Below are 24279 nucleotides of genomic sequence, written 5' to 3'. Positions count from 1 at the left end.
TGTGCCAGGTGATGTCAACTTGATAATGTGGATCAGTAGCCACTCAAGTACACAGCTGACAGCTTCCTCGCAAAACCACAGGACAATCTCAAGAGGGCAGCCGTGCTTTTTCCACGCCACAAAGTCCATTGACAACGAAAAACATGCCTGGAATAAACTCCACAATTTTTTTATTCTCAAAAAAGAACAAATAATAAAATTGTTGGCTCTCCCGTAATCGAGAGAAGCATGAAGTGGCAATCGGCATAGCAGATTGGTTGGAGATAATACGTACCGCAAACTTAAAATGGGTGTAGTGCATGTTCGCAACAGAACACTCCATTACACCATACCGCACCACGCCATAGTATGCACTGGTCTATGTCGACGCTGCCAGCTAGACGAAGAAAACTGGCTGAAGGCGGCACGACAGGCAGCGAAAGAACCCAGGGAGACAGAGCCCACTGCCCAGCTAGAAGAAGAAAAACGCCTGAAGGAGGCGTCACGTAGCGTGGTGCTATCTCTCGAGGCGACGTAAAACCGGTGCCGCGGAACTCACGGACCGCTGACGTTCAAACAAGCAAGGGCAACCCTATATCAGTGCGAAATGATGACAGTGAAGTGTATGGTGCCTTGTATCTGCCTTTTGCACGTCGCCTATTAGAAATGTTAAATAAAACTTCAGCGTACTAGAAGTTACAGTTTGGGTGATATCGTGAATAAACATTAGGAAAAACTCGGAAGCAATATTTTTTGTAAGTTGTTTGGGCAGTAACTGGCCTATGTGATGTGGTCCTGTACAAAGGGTTTGGCGACAGGAATTGTATGTCCTTAAGTACTGACTGGTTGCCCGGGAGTAACTTTGGGAGTGTTTGGAGTGTTTCCCCTATGTTGTCCTTGGCTTCATGGTTTGTTGACTTCTCATGATATGATTAATAAAAATCTACCCCCTCGGTTAATCCCTTTACTCGTTCATCACATAACGAGGGTCTCGATTCCGGCAACATTGATGCCTTCAGGCCGCATGTGTGTGTTTGTTGACCAGCTGCCTTCACCCAAAACGATCAGGTTCTCGTGATGTCTGCGGCAGAAAGGATGTTCCACATCGGCCGTCAAGGTTTGTGAGTGATGGCGCTGCCTAACACTCCCAAGTTAAGTTGTAGTACAGTAAAAGCTCGTTAATTCGAACCGCAAGGGGAAGCCGCTTCAGTTCGAATTAACGAAAGTTCGAACTAACGATAGTGAAGGAGAGCAACAGTACACTGCGATTTGGAAGCAGTAGGGCATGTCAGAAATTTGGCGTGTCAAAGTGATGGCGTGTGCCCGCGGCACACGCCATCTTCAAGTCGAAGCTCTGGGTCCGACTGTGCCACACCACCGATGTCCACCGAAACGAACGTTAGCCGAGGCTTAACACTATCACAATGATTCGCGACGGCCGATACCTCCTAAGCTGAAAACAGAGGTGCACAACCGATGAAGACTGCCGAGACAAAGACGCTGAACATGTGAAGGTGGCGAAGGCCCTGATTGGTTGGTTCTTGATTGTAAGCGTAGCTGCGACGTACTTGATTCGCTGTGTTTTGGCGCTTGCCGTGCCATCTCCGCACAACATTAGCAGCTGTACAAGATTTGCAAAGCCTCCGAGATTCGCAACGGGCAAGAAGTCTTGGAGGTTACGTAGAACGGAGAGGCGGCAGCCGCCACTGCCTTCTGGCTGACCCCGCGTCGGTTAGATTTTTTCCCGATTTTGCCTTCTGTCGCCGTTCTCTCCGTTTCGGAGGCAATACAGCCTTGTGTGTGGGCAGTAGGCGCTTTTCTCTGGCCGTGTGCCAGGTGAGCGTAGTTCGAATTATCCGTGAGGGAACCTTCTCGCGTTCGAATTAACGGACTTTTTTATACATAGACTTCTGTGGAGCTTCGCCGGACCAAATCGTACAGTTCGAATTAACGAGCTTTCACTGTAGTAGGACATAAATACCCAAGAAAGTAGATGGGGAAACGACGCCGCGGTAGCTCAATTGGTTAGAGCCTTGTACGCATAATGCTAAGACGTGAGACGCGCGCATTAGAGCTGTGCAAGGATCGGTGCGAGGGGGATCGCGGCCCGGACTCTCTCTCCCCTGACAACGCTTCGCCTCGCTTCCTCTGCAGAATCAAGCGTCCTTCCTTTCTTTAGATCACTATCTGTCTATCTCTCTGCCCGTGCCGATCACGACGTTTGGCTGGCGTGCATCATTTCCCCCTCCGAGATACCGAGTTCTCTGGTTCGTTCCGCTTGCTCAGGCGCACGTTTCGTTGCTGCGCCGAACGCCGCGTTGTTCGACCATATGGCTCGACGCTCACCGCGTCCGATGCGGGGCGCCTCGTAAGTGATGGCTGCCCTGTAGCCCATTGTCTTACACCCCTTGGCGGGTCGACGGGAACGCTGTCGCGTTCCACTCTTGAAGGCGAAGCTTAAGCGTCCTCCAATTTTTTTCACGGCGTACCCGCCACGATTGTTTAGTGGCTGTGGTTTGATGGGGGTAAAATGAAAAAGCGCTCGCGCACTTCGATTTGTGCGTGGGTTAAAGAACCCCGCGCGGCCTGAATTAATCACGAGCCCTCTACTTGGGCTTCTTTCATACCGCCAGGGTTACTTTGGGACATTAAACTGCGTAATAGGTAGAAACCATTTTTAGGTTGAGAACCCGCAGCAACTGAAACGCGCATATCAGCTGCAACATCAACTAAACTACTCATCAACGAAACGTGTAGAAACCAAAACGTTGCGCAAGTTCGCCCAACCGCGTCACAGGATCTGCGCAGCTTCCTGAGAAACAACGAGGTCGACAGCGGCATTTCCCCGTGCCGCTGCAACGGAGGCGGAACGGGAAACGCCGCGTTATTTTCACCCAGACGAGAAGTGCCAACTGCGCGCATTCGAATCTCCCCGTCCGCCACATATCGCTCGGTGCGCACATACGTGCGCTTGTCATGCTGTCAGAAAGGGCGTCGCGGAAGGCGCAGTGCAATGCCATCTTCGCTGACCGTCAATAAAGCCGACCGGTACAGCAGACGCTTACCTTGGTAAGCGCCCAATCCAACGCGGAGCTGAGGAGGAAAACGTGAACGTCGGCAGCAGCGCTAGCGGAGCGCTGCGTCGTCTTCTTTGCAGCCGCTGGCGAGCGCGCTAGCCGCAGATGGCAAGAGCAGTTAAAAGGAAACAATGGTCCAGCCACTGCCACCTGGCGGCAGTATAGAGAGCCACGGGCTGCGGGCGATGTCTTCCGTGACTGCCTCCTCCGCAATGCACATCTCGAAGGCAATTGTCAGCTACATTGAAGCGCAGAATCCGCGCGCTTCGCGAACGTTGCGGCGTTGTCCACTCGGTGGCGTACCAGATGGAGCGACGTACGGGCCACAGCGCGGTATTTGAAATTTGGTTCCATCCGATAGCGGGTGGGCAGTGGCATAGAATTATTATGCGAAGCGTACTAGCCGCACAACCACGCTCTTCCTTGCTGCGCCGAGCGCGGCCGCGTAGCTACCATTGAGGGTATGAGCCATTGTTCATTGCTGCGCGTCTCATATGTGGGTCTATTCTATTTTAAGTTTGCTATGTTTGTTATTAAGTTGCTTCTATTTTTATGCGTTGCATAACGCAATCACTCAGTTCAGCCCTTGGGCGCGGCCGGGCAGCCACCATTGACCTTTAGCGCAACCACGTGACGTGATGTCACGACAGACGGAGGAAAAGCTGGGCCCCAACTCGCGCAATATGCAACGCATTCTTGGCTTAACCAAGCTAAGCCTGGCCATTTTTATGCGAAGCATACTAGCCGCACAACCACCCTCTTCCTTGCTGCGCCGCGCGCGGCCGCGTAGCTACCATATGACGTCATAACAGCTGCAAAAGCGGAGGCTCAACTCGTGCGCTCGCTTGCGGCCGCGTAGCTACATAGCCGGGTCTCAGCTCGTGCGCTCGCCTGCATGAGTTGTTTCTTCGTCTAGCCGAACCAAATATAGCCAAGCGACAGCAGTTCACCAGGCTAAACAGTGGTTGAAGAACTAAAATAAAGGCTAGTATGCTTCGCATCCTGGGCTTAACCTTAGCTAAGCCACAGCCATTCTTTTTTCGGGTCACCGGGGCAGGGGGGGGGGCGGGAGGAAAAAGGGGGGGTGCTACATTTACGTGCCTCCCCTTTCCCCTGAAATGTTTTGTGTTAGTGCCTACCGTCCAAAAGCCTCCTCCCCCCTTCCCCTCACCCCGCCTCGAAACTACGCCACTGCTGTTGGGTGTATAAGTTGCGCTGAACTTTCGCGAATTTTGACAGCACGAAGGCAGGTAGAAGGTAAGACACATAAATTTTCGTTATAATATAAGCAGCAGTAAGGAGTACAATAAGCGCGATAGACTGCAGTAGCTTTCACACACCTATCTTTTTCATCTGTTTCCCTAATGATGGAGAGTAACCTGATTTACCGGTTTACCAGCATCTCCAGTTCACAAGACTTTCTCTCCATCGTGTGGCCCGCTTAGCCTCTAAAAGGAAAAAAAAAGTTAAGCGCAGGTTTTTCTTTTTCTTCTTCTTATTTTTGTTTTGCATTAGGCCGACAAATGCCTGACTATGCCCTGAACTGTGGACGTTATTATTTACTCTCACATGTCTCTGATCTCATCACAGAAAAGGTGTTTTATTATTCAGTTTGAATTCCTTAAACCAAAGGCCGCATGCACCAGCTTCGCCATCGTCCTACTTGGGAGCTGAAAGAGATCGAGAAAAAGAAAAGTAGGAAATGTCACATCATTTCTCCAGCGCATTCAATAGTTCTACATTTAAGTCCTAGCTCTTATCAAACTTACGTGGAGGATACTTGCGCTAAGCACGATAAGTTTTTGTACTATGAACCCGCCGCGGTAGCACAGTCGCTAAAGCGCTGCGCTGATGAGGTTGAGGTTGCTTGTTTGATTTCAGCCGCAGCTGCCGCAGGTCGATCAGAACGAAATGGAAAAAAAAGAAAAGAAAAACGCTCGTTTACCTATATTTAGGTGCAAGTTAAAGAATTCCAGGTGGTCAAAATTCATCCGAAGTCCCCCACTACTGCGTACCTCATAATCGGTTCGTGGTTTTGGCTCGCGATGCCGCAATATTTTTCGCACCGAATTACCAGCAGGGCGAATAACTCAGTCTGTTCCTAATGACGAGACTACACTTTCACTTGCCGCAGTGGCTGACTGCCTTCTTTGAGCCAAACAGTTAAGGCGTCCAAGCAAGGAATAACCCCTTGCCAGCCTTTCTGGTTTACTGGCAATGCGCACTGATATGGTTTTATTCGGAAGAACTTGAGTTTGTCCCAGCTGGTGGCTATTATTACGTTCGTGTTACGTTAGTTGGTGTTATATTACGGTTGATGTTTGCGGACTATGAATGTAGAAACAAGGGGACAAGGATAAACTGTAGTGCCTTTAGTCGTGCTTACGGAAGACCAAAGCGTCCAAAGTGTCACCCTCGTAAATCTCCACAGACTCGACTTCAAAAGTTCAAGACTACGCCGACAGATAGGCTACAGTTGGTTATTTCAATCCGCCTGCTTTATATGCATGCTACCGTATATTTTGAATGACGTCGCGCGGGGGTCACCTGATTCACAAAGTCCACAAATCTACGGAGTCTTGTATGACACTGCGGTGCCTGCTTGTTCACGGCGCTATCGGATCTAGGAAAACGCCGTTGAAACTTGGCGCATGCGCAGCTTTCTAATTTGCTAAGAGGTAAGCGCTAACACGATAGCGTCTAGCACCGTCGAACATGAGTTCATGATAGTACTTGTGATTTCATCAGTTTCATTACAGTTATTTATTGCTATTCAATTTTTTTTTTACCAGAGAAGATGCATTGCCAGCCTTCCAAAACGATAAGAAACAAAAAAAAAAACGAGATTCTGGGATTTTACGTGCAATCAAAACCATAATCTGATTATAAGGCAGTTATGTTGGTTGATCCCGGTACTGTTGAGCACCAGAGGTTCTTTAACGTGCACTTGAACCTAAGTGCAAGAGAGTTTTTCATTTCACCCACAACGAAAAGCAGCAGTCTTGGCCGGGATCGAATCGGCGACCTCGAGCACAGCAGTGCAGCGTCATAGCCAGTGCTACCGCGGCAAGTCAAGTTCTGTTTTACGGAAATTCGGGATCCACACGGAATGCATACCTAGTTCCATAGTTATGCAGTCTGCATGTAAAATTCCACAGCGTACCATCAACACAACTGGTCCACCTGTTAAATGCAGCGTTAAATCTTACTTCATATAAATATTAATGAAATCAGAAGACCTAGACTTCACGCGAGGCGTCTTACCTTTAAAAATCGGAACCTAAACCTTTTCGGTATATATGTGTGTTTCTTAAAACGTATAGAGCGCGTTTTCAAGGCTTGCATTATGCTTAATGATAACGAAGTAGACATTTATGGTAGAGTGAAACAAGAAAAAGAGCACCAAAAACAAAGGTGAAATTTTGCCCCCTCTGCCAAGAAGTTTTCAATGGAAGTTCCTAGGTGTAATAACAGCAAGAAGGCTGCTTTCCAAAAATTACGATCTGTAATTTTTGCTCAGCTTTACACACCCGATCAATTGCAAAATTTAGCTTGTATTAATTTTACGGAGACTTCACATGTTTCTTCCATCGGCAATGGCCTAACGTCATGAAACAGCCGCTCAACACATCCGAAGAAAAACATGTGGAATTCCCCATGTGGGACAATGCAGCACAGCCGCTACCGATACTACGCTATTGTGGATTTACGCTTATCCAGTTCCTGCTGTGAGTCACCGCGGAAAGCGTTGCCGATACAATCATGAGAGGGAGGAAGAAAAAAGAATGTCGTTGTTCAGCCATATTTACGCTATCCACTAGAGCACTCTTCCTCATTTCTTTTTACTGCCATGTGCAGCATCCTGTACCTTTCTATATCATTCGAGCACAGTTCGCCGGTGCTGCAACTGCGTCAATATTGCGGCACTCTGTCGTCATACCACGACATTTGGAAGGACTTTATCATCTAAATCAGCTTCCTATAAGCGCTAGATTTAGCGAAGCCCTGTGCTTAATCCAGTGAAATCCGGTGAGTTCCGATTCTAAGTGTCCCCAAATAACATAAAACCTGCAAGTTTTATAGCTAACGCAACTAATTAAAGATAATGGCGGAGCACATGCAAGCGTTTACTGTCATGATTCGGGAAGAACTGGTGGAATTCCGCTTTCTACATAGTTTTCAATTTGACACTAGGCGCTGTAAGATGGTAATGTTTTCTTTTTTTTTCAATCGGGGTATTTGCCACAAGGCATCTATAATAAAGAGTGAAGAAAAAGGGACACCAATAAACGCATGCAACCCTGAGTCATGCAGGGACTGTGGCAATATGGTTGAGCATTTATTTATTTATTTAGGTTAGCTTAAAGGTCCATTTAAGGACGTTAAGTAAGAGGGGGATGGAATTGTAAGCGTTTAAACAGGAGTAATCAATATAAATATTAATACAGGCTGTCACAAGATAAGTAAAACAAAGTTCAGAAATGTTTGTCCAGGGTAAGATTCAGACCACGTAAACACAATAATACACTGATACACACTAAAAATACAACAATATAAGTAAGAAAATCAGGGAACGAAAACAAGTCGAGAACATCCTTCTAAAGTGTTCCTACTAGAAAATTTACAGTTCTTCACGAAAGGCGGCGCGATTTGTTAGGCACGCAATGCTATCAGGAAGACCGTTCCACACTGTTATGACGCGTGGCCGTGCTGGTGCGCTGAATCGCAGCGTATGGCCAAAGATGCGCGTGAAACTGGTTATTGTTAAGGCGACGTCACATGCGCGCTGGCGGTTGTTCGTTTTTCAACGGGTATATTCCCCTGGAACATCAGGTTTAAGCAATTTGCTTGTCTTTGTTACAGTTAGTTCCAATGCGAAGTAAAGCTGTCCGTTTATTTCGTTCGCATACAATAACAGCACGAGAGAACAATCTCCGTCGCGGCCTGGCATTTCCCAGATCCCAGCGTACAATGTCACTACGGCGGAGAGTCCTGTAAATAGCACTGCTGCGCTGTTTGTACAACTGTGACGTCCTCTATCTGCTCGCAACCTTGCATGCAAAGCACTCTGGAGCGGCAGCACGTTTTTTCTCGCTACGGAGCATTCAACGGGAGACAAACGCTGTTCTGAGCGCTCTGTGTGCTTTGTCGCCGGCGTGCTTGCTTGCCTACACGCAAGTAATCACACGCAAGTAATCTGTCAGACAGCAGTGCAAGAGCCGCGGCGAAGATAGGAAATCCCGGTGACGTTTGCTAGGAATGACTATAGTGCTTGCGTCGCAGCGGTGACATGTCACTCAGTCCAGGACGTGCGTCGCAGTTATCATGAATGGGATATTGAAAACATCCGCGACGTACTTTGTCTGTCACTTCTCTTTTGTTAATGTCGGGGGCACCTTACAACACATATTTCGGCATAGCTCTTGTTACCAATGGGTGGTTTCCCTATAGCTTATTACAAGTTAGTACAAAATGTAAAGAGAAAAGTGCAATCGAACGGACAGGTTCATGTAGTGGAATGCAAGTGGTTTACAAGGAAATTACAGAGCACATTCATTCATTCATTCATATTTATTTGGTTTCGTACGAGGCATAGTGCAGCTCGTCCTTAGCAAACATTACTTGTTGGTGGACCTGGCAGTCATCTTGACGCCGCTATTCTTACTATCGTCAACGAAGAAAATAACACTTATACACGAAAGGAAGCAAATAAATGCAAATTCATCATTCATGAGCTGACTTACAAAGCTAGCAACCAGAGGCGAGGTGGGTCGGTGTCTGTGCTTGTTTCCTTTCACTATTCCTCCTTTTACTCACGCTGTGAATTAAATTGCTTAAGCTTACCAACTGAATAGCTTTTTTCAGTTACATGTACAGTGCGCTTACACGTGCACTCAAGATGAATGCTTACGATCCACGGGATCTGATGCAAACAAACAAACAAACAAACAAACAAACAAACAAACAAACAAACAAACAAACAAACAAACAAGACGAATCTGAAATTTTTGATGAGTTTCTGAGCATAGCCAGTAAAACCACGCAAGGCTATTGTGCGTACATATTATGCTTGCTGGCTGCAAATCCGGATACCAGGCTCAGTTCCGAGGCTGCATCACCTTGTTCTCAGATATAGCGGTTAGAAATTAGAAAAAAAAACATTTTTATTGTACATGCGATGGCTACTCACCGCATAGGCCCTCGTAGGCAGGTTGGGTCTTGTGCGGGCAGAGGTGCGAGCAACAGGTGTCCTTGGGACAGCGGCTGCACGGCTTACCGCTCATGTACACGTGGCCTCCCATCTCGTTACCCCTGCATCGTCACGCAGCAAAGAACGTTTTCAAATAAGGTTAATACCGAAAGCGTACGCTTCCTCTGGGACATTCCTGGCACTGCTAACTCGAAGGAACCGACACGTTAGTCCTCGTTCACCATAATCGGTCGCTCACTCCATAGAACCGCTAGGACGCAAAGGATACTTTCAGCTCGACCGATGCGCTGCGCAGTCTTCGCACTTTTGACAGAAAGCGCAATGTTGTGCGGCAATCGTGACATATGTTTTATTATTTCCATTTGTTTCTGTTTCCTAACAAGTAGAATAACCTTAATGGCTTATATATTTCACCGGAACACCGGTAGTGGTCATGCCGTTTGGACCGAGCAGTTCACTCTCACAAACATGGTACGCACGCGTTAGCACTTCATCTTGCATAACCTTCTTCAGGCAACCTTACACTCGTGGGAAATAATGCTACACCTTGGTGATAGTTCCAATGAACCAAGGGCATCTATAGCTGCTGGTCATTCCTCATATAGAGAAGCTCATAAGCCTGTCCAACCGACATAATGCCCCAAACAATCCTGCGTGGTGCATGTACCAGAGCACTGTACGCTGCAGAGACGAAGGAGTGCAACCAATAACTTGCCATAGCAAGTTCATGCTTGCTAGATAGAACGTTAATACGTAGTGCGTCAATCACGATGTCATATACTGACCTTACGATCACGGCTCGTTATAGTGTGTTCATACTGTTATCAGCCAAATAAAAGGGTAAGAAAAAAAAAACCAACGCACGCTGGCATGTAGTTGCAGAGGTACAAGTTGTTGCCGGTCTTAGAGTAGCAGTCCATCCAGGCACAGCCGACCTTGTCTGATTTGCTCCACAGAAGCTGCACATTGTAAACATCGCAGTTCAGTTGTGCACGCGAAACCCGACACATCACAGAATAAAGGCCGTTTCATACACCTTGTTTTCTGTTGTCAGGTATAGTAGCTGAATCAACCCTATAAGCACAGACACACACAGATGAAAGCTCGCCCGAAAAGATGGGCCACCATCACGGAAGCCTCTCAACGAAATTAAGGTTAATCACAATGTGTCACTACGCATGCTTTCTTTCAAAGCTTTTCAGATGTATGATTCATCCATGTAATCAATTTCTTGTATATTACTATCCTTCACAATACGTTGCTCCATTGAAAATTCATGATTGCTTGCTTGGTGCTCTTTGGCTAGACTTGGCCCTTCAGCTATTAAAAGAACACATCACCATCATCTTCTACGTAATAATATTAATATAGGAAGTGTTTCAGAGAGCGAGAAGAATCAGAAATCAACGAGGAATAAATGAAACGCATATTTCTGTATTTCAATTAAACAAAATTTCATCTACGCCTTCCATGGCTTCATTGTCTATTGCTCTCACGTATCGAGTGCTTATTGTGCCAAATTACAGAATGTTTTCTTTTTCTCATAATCTTTGCGTCTAAAATGTGACGCGCTATTCTTCAGTCATGAACGCAGGCAGGGCATGACGTCGCTCCATCTTCCGCGACTTTGTCTGCTAATTGCAAGATGGAGTATAGTACAAGTAGTGCTTAAGAGAACGCCTGACATAGACATGCTTAACGCCATGGACGGTGCGCAGGCCGCTGATCGAGCCGGCCGTGTTTGCTGCGCCAACGACACGCACTCAAGCGCGGTAGCGTCTCAAGGCCAAAAGCTGCACCGAGGCGTTAGCCTATGTAGCTGTGACGCCCGTCTATCTCAAGGCCCGTAGCGGACGGGCGGGAGGCGTGCCCGGTGAAAGCAGGAAGTCGGCCAAATAGCGGACAATCAAAACGCACGCGCTCGCTCGAATAAATCAAAGCCCGAGCAGACGTGCGTGTGTGTGCTTAGCTCGAGCGTAAACTCGCGAACAAAAGTTTGTAAGCCATAGGCACAAGCAAAAAATGTTAAATTTCTTCTAACACAGCTCCGCCATGTGAAATTGCTTCAATATATTGCATTGGTCGAACACGCCCACGTAGGCTCTGCTATACTTCACTATATTTTATTTCAACCGGCATAACCACTTTGCGAAGCAAAGTGAAACTCCCATGGCACCAGTGGTCGTCGAATCCTTGCTCGAGAAAGAACAAACGGATTGGAACCAGATAATGGTACCTGATGCTCCTTGTCGCACCAGAACATCGAAAACGTGTCGGTATAATGATACTATACCGTTCATAAGGAAGTCTCAACTCTTTTGCAGAGCTCTAAGGACGTTTACAGGATCGACCAGAGTGAATTATTGCGCGCAGTTAGTACATCGCTGTTAACATGTACGACAACATCAAGAGGCAGCAATGTCGTAATTTTGTGTGCGTTCAAGATCAACTAAGTGGAACTAGAGTGCAAATAAACTATGCAGCATATTTGGTGACTGGGTAGGCAGCAATTTGGCATGTCACGGTGAATCAATTACACGTTAGCAACAGCATGGAATTCGTTCCGGGTTCATTTTTGATGTGGGCGTCACCTGGCATAAGCGTCTACATCTGATGCCGCTCGATGACCGCACGGTTAAGTTAAAATGCCTTACATATAGTCACCGATTATATATATGTTCAGCAAACGACAACAGTGTGGACGTCGGGTGAGTTCAAACGGATCTGCATGCAAACGTCTGGCGACAGTCGCGTCGAAAATACACGCAAAGCGCGTTCAATACAGTATGTGGTTGCTTCCATTGCAGTTACTTGTATTTCTATTGCGCAGCAATTAAAAAACATTTTGCACTTACCGCTACATTGTTTAAAAGCAAATTTCGGAGCACGATAGCTGATATCAGTCCGGTATCTTTCAACAAAACACTTGGCACAACATTGTTAGCTTGTTTAATCCGAATTTTTCAGTTGACGGCAGGCAGCGAAACCAGTTCAAAAGCAGACAGATTAGCCAGTTAAATAACTCATTAGCAGGCGGTAGTCTACAACGGTTTTCAACATTTCTCTGAATGGTGAAGCGGCTGCCAACTAAAGGGGCCCTAAAAATAATAGAGAAACATAAGTTGAGTTATTAATAAGCTATATACGCTTCTACAATACCGAAAAAAGCGACTCTTATACCTTCAGTGAAGACAAGTGGCTAAGCCGCTTTGAAGTGACGTCATGGATATTACGCCGTTTAATTGGGCCTAGTTCTTTTTGGTAAAGATGGCCTATGTTGCATTCTAAAGGAGCCATAGGCTGACGTTAGCAAGCCTACAGGATACTCAGCTACTGATCTATAACGACCTACGTATCAGAAGATACCATGAAATCTGTGATCTCATGCTGATGTACCCACGCTGAAGTTTCACAGCAAAAAGAAGAAAATAAAAATAAAGAAAGAAAAGTAAGTTTGTCCTTCATTTTCTATTGTAGTAATAAACCTGTCAGAGAATAATTAACGAAATAGTCTTGAAAGAAATTTTTATCGGTCTAAACATATAGTGTTTCTGCTTAGTGTCCCTCTAAGCTCCCACGGAAATTAGTTTGAACATGCCCGTAGTTTGAAGCGTAGTTTCAGAAGAGCTATGGTTGAAGAACTCTGGCGTCATTAACACGGCTTAGGCAATCAACGTGAAGGCGCAGGAGCTGGTTTCACACTTTACCTCGAGTGAAGTTTGTGGGGAACACCCCATCAGCCGCACCGCACAGCTGTTAAGCGACAGGTGGCACAGTTACCTGGCTGAGCACAGAGACCCTCATGCGCACGGGATGCCCCGGCTCGGTGGGCGGCACGAAGTCGATGGGTGCCTCGCCCCAGAAGTTCACCGCGCGGCTCCAATTGGCAGGACCAGCCATGGCGTACAAGTTCTGTCCCGGCCGGTTGTCGAGACCTGAAAGTACCCGCCGTGGTTGCTCAGTGGCTATGGTGTTGGGCTGCTGAGCACGAGGTCGCGGGATCGAATCCCGGCCACGGCGGCCGCATTTCAATGGGGGCGAAATGCGAAAACACCCGTGTGCTTGTAGATTTAGGTGCACGTTAAAGAACCCCAGGTGGTCGAAATTTCCGGAGTCCTCCACTACGGCGTGGCTCATAATCAGAAAGTGGTTTTGGCACGTAAAACCCCAAATATTATTATTATTAGAGACCTGAAAGTGTGTGGGTGGGCACATATGCCACGGCGCTACGTCATTCCTGCTGTGTTATTCACTGACAAGATGGCCAAGTTTGCTTGGTGGGCTGCTCTCGCGACAACTTCCGGCAAAGAAATAGCAAGCAACAGTGGCAAAAAGGTGTGCCTTTTATACAATCTCTCAAGAGCGCTGTAACAAACGGATACAAACATTAACAAATAGTGAAGATTGTGGAATAAACGACAAGGAAACTTGTGCTGGACATCTGATGAAAGGAACGAGGATCTGCAGTTTGTTAGACTAACAGAGTGGACATGAATACAAGTAAAAAGTATTCACGTGAAGAGGCGACGCTGACGGAGTGATCACCTTCCGTAGTTTACTATGGTTGACGAGGTTGTGGGCAAAGCAACGACATTTTAAGAGTGTTAAGACGGAGAAGTACAATAAAGCGCATTGAAATCGATTTCCTTACTATGGCTGTCATGAAATAGCAGCTGTGAAGATGATGAGCATGATATATCCCACTTTATGTGCATAAATATTATAGGATTCCCTAGCGCTCTGACCAAAGGAGATAACACGAGGGTCCAAGGGCGGGATCCTTCTGAATGAAAACAAAACCGATGATAATTTGGGCGCTTGAATATGCTACGGAGCAAACGTGATCACTAACGGCAGCTCGAAAAATGATCTTGAAAGATCGCCCAAACCTAGACAACAACTTCATGTGGGCGAATTAGTTCATCTTGAAGGTATAGGCCATGATCAGTAGTCCCTATAGGTGACAGCCATCTTTGGCAACGACTGCGGGAACTGGCGAACCAGTGAGAAGGATACCGCTCAGCCCGGTGTCATTCCCGTCAAAAACTCGCAGCTGAGCGCGGGCAGTGTCGGCAGGTGGTGACGGGGTTCGAGGTTACGTGCACTTCCTCTAAACACAAGTTGGAGAGTAAAATATTCTGGTCTATATCGAAGCACCGTGATGGAATCAGGACAACAACACACACAACATGACTATCGGTGACTGCCAATTAGAAAAAGCAGCAGACATTTAGTCACGTCGAAAAACGAGGCATGTGCGCAGGTGACATACAGGTACAGGTGTTTACGCACAAATGGTATTTCTTGTGTTGATAGGCAAAATGAAGCTGTGCTCACACACTCATCTGTGGCTTTTCCTATACAAAACACTCCTACAACTTCCCTTTCTTGTTCTTGCACTTTTTAGAAACCCGGTGCTACTGAACAGCGCAGCGCATGTGCATTTATTACAGTGAGCGGCTAAATGGCTAGTAACAATTTCTTACATTGTTAAAACGCTGTCTTGCTCTGCCATTACTACATTGCCCAGTGTGTCCGCTGTACACATCTTTCCACAGCTTAAAGAGTTTTCATAAATGACGTCAGCGCTGCATGTGATGAATCTAGTTTCGTGATTAGTAGAACATTGCGGGCGTTGGCTATTTTTCATTATACTGCAGGGTTATGCAAGTTTGCAAGGAGCCGAGAAGCCTAAGTTAAATTGATGTAACAACACCCCCCCCTCCCCACTAAAGAAAAAACGAAATACTTGTGCATGCTATAACGTACGTCCACGGGATTTCCCATAATCTTAAGAAAGTCGGTGCAACTCGGTTCGCAACAATGCGGAATCGGAGAAATTGGAGCCAGCGTAAGGCGGACGAAGCTCAACGTTCGACTGCTCCAAGCATAATTGGAAGAGCCACATGAGCAGAATTTTGTAGGAACTTGTCGAACTCCCATTTACAAGGTGATGTCCTCTCCGAGCGCTCTGAGCTGGAGCGAGGCTCTCTGAAAGAACCAAGCTAAGGTCTTCAGAGCTTTCAATTTCTACCAGCAGCATTTAAACGCTCTAGAGCACTCGGAAGCGACTACTAGAATGTATACCATTAGCGCTGCACTGTATGTAGTGTCTCGTCTCTTGAGCTCAAAGCAAAGAGGAAATACAGTCTCAAACAAAATATGAGTGTCGGATTCAGCTCACCGATGTGGCAGCCTATACAGCCAGGCTCAAACACGCAGTGCGATAAGTGGGTCTTGGCGAGCTCCTCCAAATGTAGACTGTAGCTCTGCATGCAACACGGGATATATATGCTTACGGTGAGTGCACAAAGCGGACGAGGACAAACGCAGCTATAACATGAACATGGTTCAGGAATAACAGCTAGCAGGAATTTCAAGAAAGGTTCTGATCACTAACCAGAGGTCCCTACATCACTTTAGTAACCTCTTTTTTTTTCATTACTTCCGATTAATGTTCTTTAGATATACTTGTCGTGCCTTCTACGTTGTTTTCTTTCTGCCCTCATTAACTACTCTCTCTCATACACCACGTAGATTAAGGCAGGCCACAGATTACCCACCACAATCTTAAGCTAGCTTGCTCAACGATAGCGTTTCTTCAAACTTTTACCTTTACATAATTGCATATTGCTATACTCATTTTTTTATATTGCATTTGATCAAATGTAGAAGGACTTGTCTTCACATACTCTTTATGAAAAGACTGTCTATGTCAGTTTAAACACTATAGACACTTCATAGGAATCTTCTAAGACTGTGTGCAGCAATTATGTTGGTTAAATATACACCTGGAACTGCAAAAGCACCGGTAAACAAGTTAGGACCATGTTTACGTTGGCTATATCAAAAGCTTCGTACATGTGGGGCCACTCTATGCAAAACTGTTAACAGCCGCTAGCAGTGACACACATATGGTAGGCATAAAAATTCCATCGATTGCGTGTGCTCTATACATTCGTCATTCGTTTGTTTCAGCGCCGCAGTAACTTCGATAAACCAAATGCCATGCGTAGTGACCTACCATGTGCATGCTAGCGGGTGCTTGGAGGTTGTGTTCCAGACCGGCATTTTGCTTCTCGCGTGCTCTTGCAGCAACGTTGGCTCTTGGCTGAGATTTTCCTCGTTAGTCCATTGTTGATCGAAGCAGAGCACAAAGCACTGGCGGTAGCGTAACTCATCGCTCGTTACCATGTCTAGGCACTTCCCAAATAGGTAAGCTAGACTAGTCACTGTTGCTAACTAGCCACTGTTGCTGGCTAGCTAACTAGTCAAGCTAACTGGCAGTTGACGAGCACATACAACAAATGCTCACCATCTGCAGCATGTCGGACGCGGTCGGCCATTTCTTCTCCTTGCCCATGGCCACCGAATTTCGTATCTGGTTGTGCAGCTGGACGATGCTTGCGCGCTCCTCGTCGTTCAGCGCCGCGCACCGGATGCTGCAGAACAGCAGCAGCACGGCGGCTTGCGCGAGCAGCCCAAAGCGGAGCGGCAGGATGGTCGTGCGTCGCCTGCGGCACACGAGAAATCGCCGCAGACGCGGCGGAACCTTGGTAAAGGCATATATGCTGTCAGCAGATTAAAATGAAACGTGAGCGTCATTGTCTCCAGGATTCACAAACGGACCATGTCTCGAAGCTCGTTCCTCGACTGCACCAGGATGGAGAAGACGTCGCACAGCGATAACGCTACTACGTGACTGCTGCGGCGAGGAGTGGCTTGACAAACACACATTCATTTGTGCAAGACAGAAATTCACAGGAAGATGGTGGCTAGGAGTAATGAAGAGAGGTAGGAAAAGGATCGTCGCTGGAGATAAAGGACAATTCCCCTCGTCGAAACGTTGGCTCCAGTGACATTCCCTTTTCTACCACTGTTCTTTACATTCGTTCGTGTGCATTTGAGTATAGACAACGAGGGCCCCTAGTTGTTTTAGCGGGCCTCAAATTGAATCTGTTCTTCGACTCTACCGAGTGGGGCACAGCGCCGCCCCTCGGCTGAAGAAGACGTTGCGCTTCTGTAACGCTCCTCTGTGACTCCCAAACAAATTGGTAGGTTTGAGTGGCAATATCTTTGCTTTACCCCAATAAAATTAATGAACAAGAGTATCTTGCTAGGAAATGTTCGTTCAAGAGTAACCGCGGAGTGTCAATGAAGCATATAGTCCCTAGTTCAATAGAGTAGCAGCGCTGTTATCCACGTCTTTGGATCGCGGTAAAGGGTCAAGGCGTGGGACGTCGCAGAATACGAAGATGCGTCCTGCCAGTGTAAGGCAATACTTTCGTACTAACAAAGAAAGGTTGACCGAAGCTGAGGACACAACACAACCGAAATTGAAAAAGAAATATGATAGGCGTAGCTTTATGAGATTAGAAAGCGGTACCGTGGGTCAGAAAGCAGGCGTGGGCGCACGATATTTGAGCCCAGATTCGGAGGAAGAATAAGGTAGAGTCGCAAAAGACATGCAGTGCCTAGAACAGGTAACTGATTATACCTTAGATGACAATGGGCGTCAAGAAATACGTACCATAGTGGAAAATGACAGATAATTAGACGAAGTCATGAGGTTAGGAAATTTGCAGCCATAAGGTAGGTTTGACTGTGTGGAATAGACCCAACTTGAGATCTCCAGAAAATATCTTCGTATTGCATTGGATTTGATCAAACTGTGATTAGGAATAAGCTCATATAAGAAGAGGACTTGTCCATGTATAGGGGGCTGAATCGCACATAACAAGTGTTGGGTCAGGTGGTGAAAACTCGGCTGCGCGTCGCTCGACTTAGCCACTTTGCAAGCTGTTCTTGTAGACTTGGTCGCGTAAGTTTTACGAGTAACTAGATTGCTAGAAAGAAATTTTGAGACTTGAATGCTGCTGCTGCTGCTCCTGCTGCTTACATGGCAATCACGGATACTACATAAATTTTCGAACATTTTGCTTGCACCTCTTGAAAAATACTGCAGTTTCTTTTTTAGTCTCTTGTGGTTAAGTTGTGTTGCATGAAGCTTAATATTTACTGATAACTCAATTTAATAAGATTGTTCACTGAAGAAAGAAATTACATCGCTTTCGAAGATATGTGTCACTAAATTTGGGTGGTTGTTTCTTAAGTGACAACCAAGCTGCTTATATTCCTTCATCCTAGGCATTAGTTTGTCTATATTGAGGTTCTGACGTTTAGGCTTTAGGTGACAGCATCCTATATGAGTGGTCGTGTCGAGACTGCAAATCGAATTTATACACGTATACAAAATTGAGAGGCTGTCAGTTACGTGCATATTCTGCTAACGGCACAAGTGTTTCGTTTGATGTGCGTAATCTGCACCGTACTTTCCGCTAATTGAGAGAACGCGACAGACATAAAGTCCCAGAATTCATTGTTACGAGCAGAAAAAAAAGAGTTCATTGGTGCGATCAGAAAAAAAGAAAGCAAGGAAGTTGCGGTGGCTAATTAGACAAAAAAAGCAAAGGAAAAAAGACCGCTCCAGGAAGTGGATTGCACTTCAAATAAAAAAAAACTCTCAGCAGAATCGCTGACCTGACAAACCAAAATGCCCTGGATTATTCGATGCTGCACGACAACCAGTGCGCGCTATGTGCATTACACATTAACCACCAATTTACAAGACGAGTCTAGATTACAACTGTGCACGATACATCACGAGTTTACGAAATTCTGCCCCCCTCCCCCCCCCCCAAACACACACCCATTGTAAGCACCATTAACTTCAAAATAATTTCACTTGCATTCGTCGACACGAACACTGTACGTTCTATCGTGCAGAACCACTGACTTTCTTTTCCACATGAACTGCACTGTAGGCGCGAAGGAGGCCCACGATCCTCTAGCAGCACCATTAACACTCCCCCCCTCTGTGCGTGGTGGAAGCGCAGAAATAGGCACAGGTTTTTTTTTGGCTTACGTCATTTGAAACCTGGAAGTAATCCGGCTGCCTGAGCTAAGCATCGCGCTTCGGGATCTCAACGATGCCGTTGGTTTCCAGGTCGGAACTCGGACACAGCGGTGTAGGTGCAGGTTGCGTGAGCACGTCCAGCTTTGCACAGCGCCAGAATTTGTCACCTGAATGAACGGTTCGTGGGAGCGCTGGTCATTGCGGTCGGAGCGCGTCAGCCAGCGCGTCAGGCAGCGCGTCGCCGCAGCGTTCTTGTGAGAAGACGACGAAAAAGAAGATGACGATGATCATGAGCCTCAAACGTGGCATGTACCCACAATGGGAGATGGGGCAGAATTCAGGTAGGCATATTCATTTATTTATTGAATTTGTTCATGCAATTCTGCAGGGCTTGGCGTGGCCCAGTCAGGATCAGTATACAAGTAGTAGTAAATGACAATAACATTAGCAGCCGTAGATTAACAGTGCACAGAATACCAACCCAGTCCATCAGCTGCGAGAAGAAAGCACGGAAAATAAACACTCGCTCATACAACGAAGAAATTCCCAAAAGATATAAAGCGAGGAATGTACGCAGAAAAGAACCTTCAATACAGTTTAAACGAAGTAAATGAACAATAACGGAAAAATCAACTTGGGTAACCAATTCACAAGACAGCAATGATGTTAATAATTCATGTGGTCAATGGAATTAATGCTGGTTAGTAGTGACTACTAACCAACGGTTAGTAGTCGAAAGGCAGGTGGCAGGACCGGTTGTGACGAAGGCGTCACTAAAATCTATACTACGAACCAAACAATGATTTGAAAGGTCCGGCAACCAAGGAGAACCTATTTTGTCAGGGTCAGCGCGCAAGTGGGCCCCAAGGGAAAGCAAGGACGATGTCAGAGGAGGTTGGCTTCCAGAGGCCGCTGCTTGACATCCTGATCCCTCGTAGTCTTTCTCCTTCCGTCAAGCCACGAAAACTTGAGCCGCAGCAGCTCCAAGCGCTGTCGCAAGTGACGCTACGAGCATGATTCGCTTGGCGCCAAGCGAAGGTCCCAAGGAAGCTGCCCACAGTTATTCGTTCGTTGTCGTGTTTCGTGTGCGAGGTATACGCCTATACGTTTTGCCGTTTCTAATATTTACGCCTCTCAATGCAACAGTTTAATTCCCAGTTATAAATGGCACTTTTACGCTTTTTTTTCATCTTCACCACTGTTCTCACCACTACCACTACCACTTATAAATAGCACTTTTACGCTTTTTTTCATCTTCACCACTGTTCTCACCACTTCCACTGGAAATAGCGACATATGTCGCGGGGAGGGAGCAGCAATAAGAGCATGTCGTGACCTACGCCTTCTGGTGTGCCGGTTTCTCTCGACCATAATGGTGCTTGCTGCTTCAACTAGGAAGGCGCCCCCACGCTTCTTGAGGCACGCCGAGGAGAGTTAGATGCAAGACGGCCCGAGCTCGGCGTACCCAAGATTTCTGCCCGAGACTGCGCGACGGCAGTCAGTAAGCAAAGATAGCGAAGAGCACGCGATAGTAGCAGGCAATAAAATGGCCAGAAAAAGCCACGTATACGTCAACCCGAGCGCACCCAGCGTGCAGCACTTCCCATTGTAAAGAAGGGCACAACCTTTTTCAACGTTGTAATGCTCAGCAACTTCAACGCAGCACGACAGCGTGATTGTCGAATTATCCGCAGACTTTACGGCAGCCGCTTGCCAAATCATGCCAAGTGTGAGTTCTTCCTTTAGAAAACTTCGTTTATTTCGCCATGCTGAAGAAAAGTTCGTATGGCCGAAGGCAAGCAGCCAAATCAGTTCCGTGAGGGTGTCGTCATAGGCAGGTAAGTCACAAGCAAGGCAAATCCGGCGAACTACTTCAGTGGAGAAACGAATTTTTTCGCTGGTTTGTCGGACTCATTTGATCACACTTGTATAGAAGTTAAAATGCACACCAAATGAACGTAAAGCTCTGAATAATGTAAACCAACTAAGCGACAAAGAAGAACCCTCGCCTACTTTATTAATGCTATTTCCCATATTCACGTTTGCCGTTCTGAGCGTTTGCACTGTATGGTTAACGCAAACATTTGTTCATGTTATTCATCAATTAAGTTTAGCACGACCACGGCATACCACGCGAACAAAGATGCAGGTGAGAAATGCGGCACTTCTTCAGCGAAATGTGGTGCGCGGTGCCAATAGCCTTAGGCCGTAGCGCACCCCGACGCAAGAGAAAAGAACGACACAGGTATATACGCGCCGTGTGTCGCTGTTTGAATAACGCACTAACGAGCACAGCGTGGAAATTTAGTGGTACGCGGGGCCTTGAGGTAGCGTGAAAAAGAAACACTGCTGTAACAACTTGTTGTCCGCTCACTAAACGAAACTCTATTTATTTTGGGAAAGATCCTGTGGCAACGCCGCATGCCGTCGCGCCGCTGACGATGTCCGCAGTTAGCCGCTTCTCTGTCGTGACGCCTCGCCTTATGAGTGTCACATTCCCGCAGCCGTTTTTCACAATTCCTCCAGGACGACGCGGTGGTGTAAGAGGTAGCAATGGCGCCAAGTGTGTCGATAGTGCTGCTGTTGCAGTATGCACTGTTTGCATCTGAGCCGCACATATGCGCTACGCCTTCGACTACCGAGAAGAGTCTGTCGCGCACCCCGCAATACTGGCAACGTCAGGCGAGAGTGCTGTACCCAGCGATTCAGAAGTTGCATAAAGTGCTGAGCTGCCCCTCTATGCCGCTATAGGACAACGAGAAAGAGCTCTTTCTGTCAGCTTTGCAGTGCGACAGCGCTGTATTGCTTTAGTAATATTCATTTCACTCAGCTGTAAAAATGATATGCACGAACAGCAAATATAGAAAATTCAGAAGGGCCGGAGCTTCAGTTACTCTGCGCCCCGAGTTGTTCGCCAACGAGCGCCAAGCGTTTGAGGACTTTTTTTCACTGCAAGAACGTGGAGTGGCTGCAAGGACTCCATATTTTGACGCTTGTTCGATATGCGCATTCGATTATTCGAGTTTTCGTACAAATAAATTTATGCTTTCTTGCTTCTCATTATTTCCCGGTTCGGTATCCGTTCTCAGTCCCATTTGAACGAGCTTGAAGAGTAACTTTCCTCTCTGATGCTGAACTAGAAACGAACCGTATTACCTGACGCAAACAATATCCGATACGATAAAGAATTTCGGTTCGGCACCAGCTTTGTATAGGTCTCTTGGATTGAAGTCTCTTAGTTACTAAAGAAAACGTGCACAATACATTGTGCGCACGTGGCTCAAGTATTTTCGGCCCCATATCATGATGAAACTGGGAAAGTTAGTGAGATAGTAGATGTTACCGCATACTTTTGCATAGGTTTATGCAACTAATATAGAGACGCATATCAGAATTGATTCATCTGGCCTTCTCGCACAAGGAGTCACCACTGCATTAGGGACCATCATCGTCGATTCAAGAGCTGATAGTCTTTTGCACGGTTAATAATACCGGTTCATTAAACTCAGTCTAGTATGAAATGTATATTATTAACTTTGTACCTTCAGTTCTTGTTGTTCATTTTCTCACTTTGTTTTTTGACAATCCCTCCTCTATCCAATACCAGTAAACGTGAGACTATGCGAAGTGTACATACATTTACATCACATGAAATATATAGGCTTTTCGGCTGAGGGACGCCTATAACAGTGAAGAGATGTTCGTACCTCGTGATATCTCCTTGTTCCATAGCGCTTTCTTTGAACATCGTCGTTCCTTTTTGGCTCCTGTGCGTTCCTCAAATAAAACAAAAGGCTCTCGCTCTCGTGAAGTACCGCGACACCTTCCACTTTGACGTGTTTTCCTACATTTGTCGTGGCAGAATAACCTCCTGTTCTCCGGATGATGGAATAAAGAAACTTCATTGTGTGATTCTGCTTCTTTTGTTTGACCTATACATAAAAATTCATGGTCGGGTCTGTACGTTTGACTGCCTTCATTTACCGTCCAAAACACTAGCATGCTTCGGCTTCAACCTGAGCGCATACAGCACACCCCATTTGAAGATCTACACAAGTACAAGCCAACTTTATAAAAAAAAAGAAGGGAAAAGAGAAAAGATTCGGTTTGATTCAATCTTTTCATTGTTCTGAAAAAGGTGCGATCGAAATGTCGCTTCCTTTAATATAATATGAGAGGGAGACAAAATACTGCCATGTGATCAATATGTGATGCTGATTTCTTGTGCATATGGAATGAAAAGGACAATAGGATTCGTGTCTGACGAAAGTACTACACATAACAGATGTCTCTGTTTGAAGCACGGCGTTTTTTAAGAATGCAGAACTGCCAATTTCAGAAGCGCCTCAGAGTTGAAGGAGGTCCTGACACGTTCCTTAACACCTTCTGGAAGCCCACATCTTAATCAGTACTTATCGACTTCGTACCTCACCATGCAAACACATTCATTTTATCAAAGTTATCGGGTCAAAAGCGACGCTTTAGCAATACTGCCAGCATTAAAGCCAGAAATTATGAGCATGAATAGAATGGCTAGACCACCGCAGTCGCCATTTCCATGTTTCCACGTTTCATACTTATTGCATGGTCTGATTTTTATGTAAATTTATCTTTCTTTGAACACATTTCGCAGGTTACAAAGAACATGCAGGAGGTACAACAGTTTTAGGAGTAAAAATTGGAGAAATTATGTTCAAGTGAATGTTAATGAAAGGCAGTATTACTTTTTCACCGCCTAGACGCCATCTGAATGGCTTCATTTGAGGCTATCGGAGGTAGTATTCGACTGTTTCCAGATTTTTGCGCAGAAAGGCATTTTAGCGCGTATAAATATATCAACAAATGCGACAGACAAATCTAAGCTCAATAGAAGAGCCATAGATAACCGCCACATATTAAAAAGTATTCTAAAAGTATTCTATTTTACTTCTCATTATTTCCCGGTTCGGTATCCGTTCCCAGTCCCATTTGAACGAACTTGAAGAGTAACTTTCCTCTCTGATGTTGAACTAGAAGTGAACCATATTACCTGACGCAAACAATATTCGATAGGATAAAGAATTTCGGTTCGGCACCAGCTTTGTATAGGTCTCTTG

General features: G+C 46.2%; 2 protein-coding genes across 3 annotated transcripts in view; both read right to left on the bottom strand.

Annotated features, from left to right (window-relative positions):
* Positions 1-3200, bottom strand: part of Sqor (Sulfide quinone oxidoreductase) — a 32851-nt gene extending 29651 nt beyond the window's left edge. Inside the window, exon 1 of the mRNA XM_070537483.1 lies at positions 3045-3200. The gene's annotated coding sequence lies outside the window, so the exon portion shown is untranslated. The remainder of the gene's footprint in view (positions 1-3044) is intronic.
* Positions 3201-4637: 1437 nt separating this feature from the next.
* On the bottom strand, positions 4638-23013 carry LOC139059702 (CRISP/Allergen/PR-1-like). 2 transcript variants are annotated; one of them, XM_070538135.1, is made up of 7 exons: positions 22891-23013; positions 16583-16781; positions 15452-15536; positions 13048-13202; positions 10132-10226; positions 9247-9368; positions 4638-4726 (listed from the first exon to the last, which is right to left on the bottom strand). In XM_070538135.1, the coding sequence occupies exons 1-7, from the start codon at positions 22929-22931 to the stop codon at positions 4716-4718; spliced, it is 708 nt and encodes a 235-aa protein (XP_070394236.1). In that variant the 5' UTR covers positions 22932-23013; the 3' UTR covers positions 4638-4715. The 2 variants fall into 2 exon arrangements, with proteins under 2 accessions (XP_070394236.1, XP_070394235.1); XM_070538134.1 differs by lacking the exon at positions 22891-23013 and adding an exon at positions 19193-19459.
* Positions 23014-24279: the final 1266 nt, after the last annotated feature.

This window comes from Dermacentor albipictus, chromosome 4 (genome assembly GCF_038994185.2).
Source record: "Dermacentor albipictus isolate Rhodes 1998 colony chromosome 4, USDA_Dalb.pri_finalv2, whole genome shotgun sequence".
Taxonomy (NCBI): domain Eukaryota; kingdom Metazoa; phylum Arthropoda; class Arachnida; order Ixodida; family Ixodidae; genus Dermacentor; species Dermacentor albipictus.
This window is presented reverse-complemented; position numbering and strand designations above follow the sequence as displayed.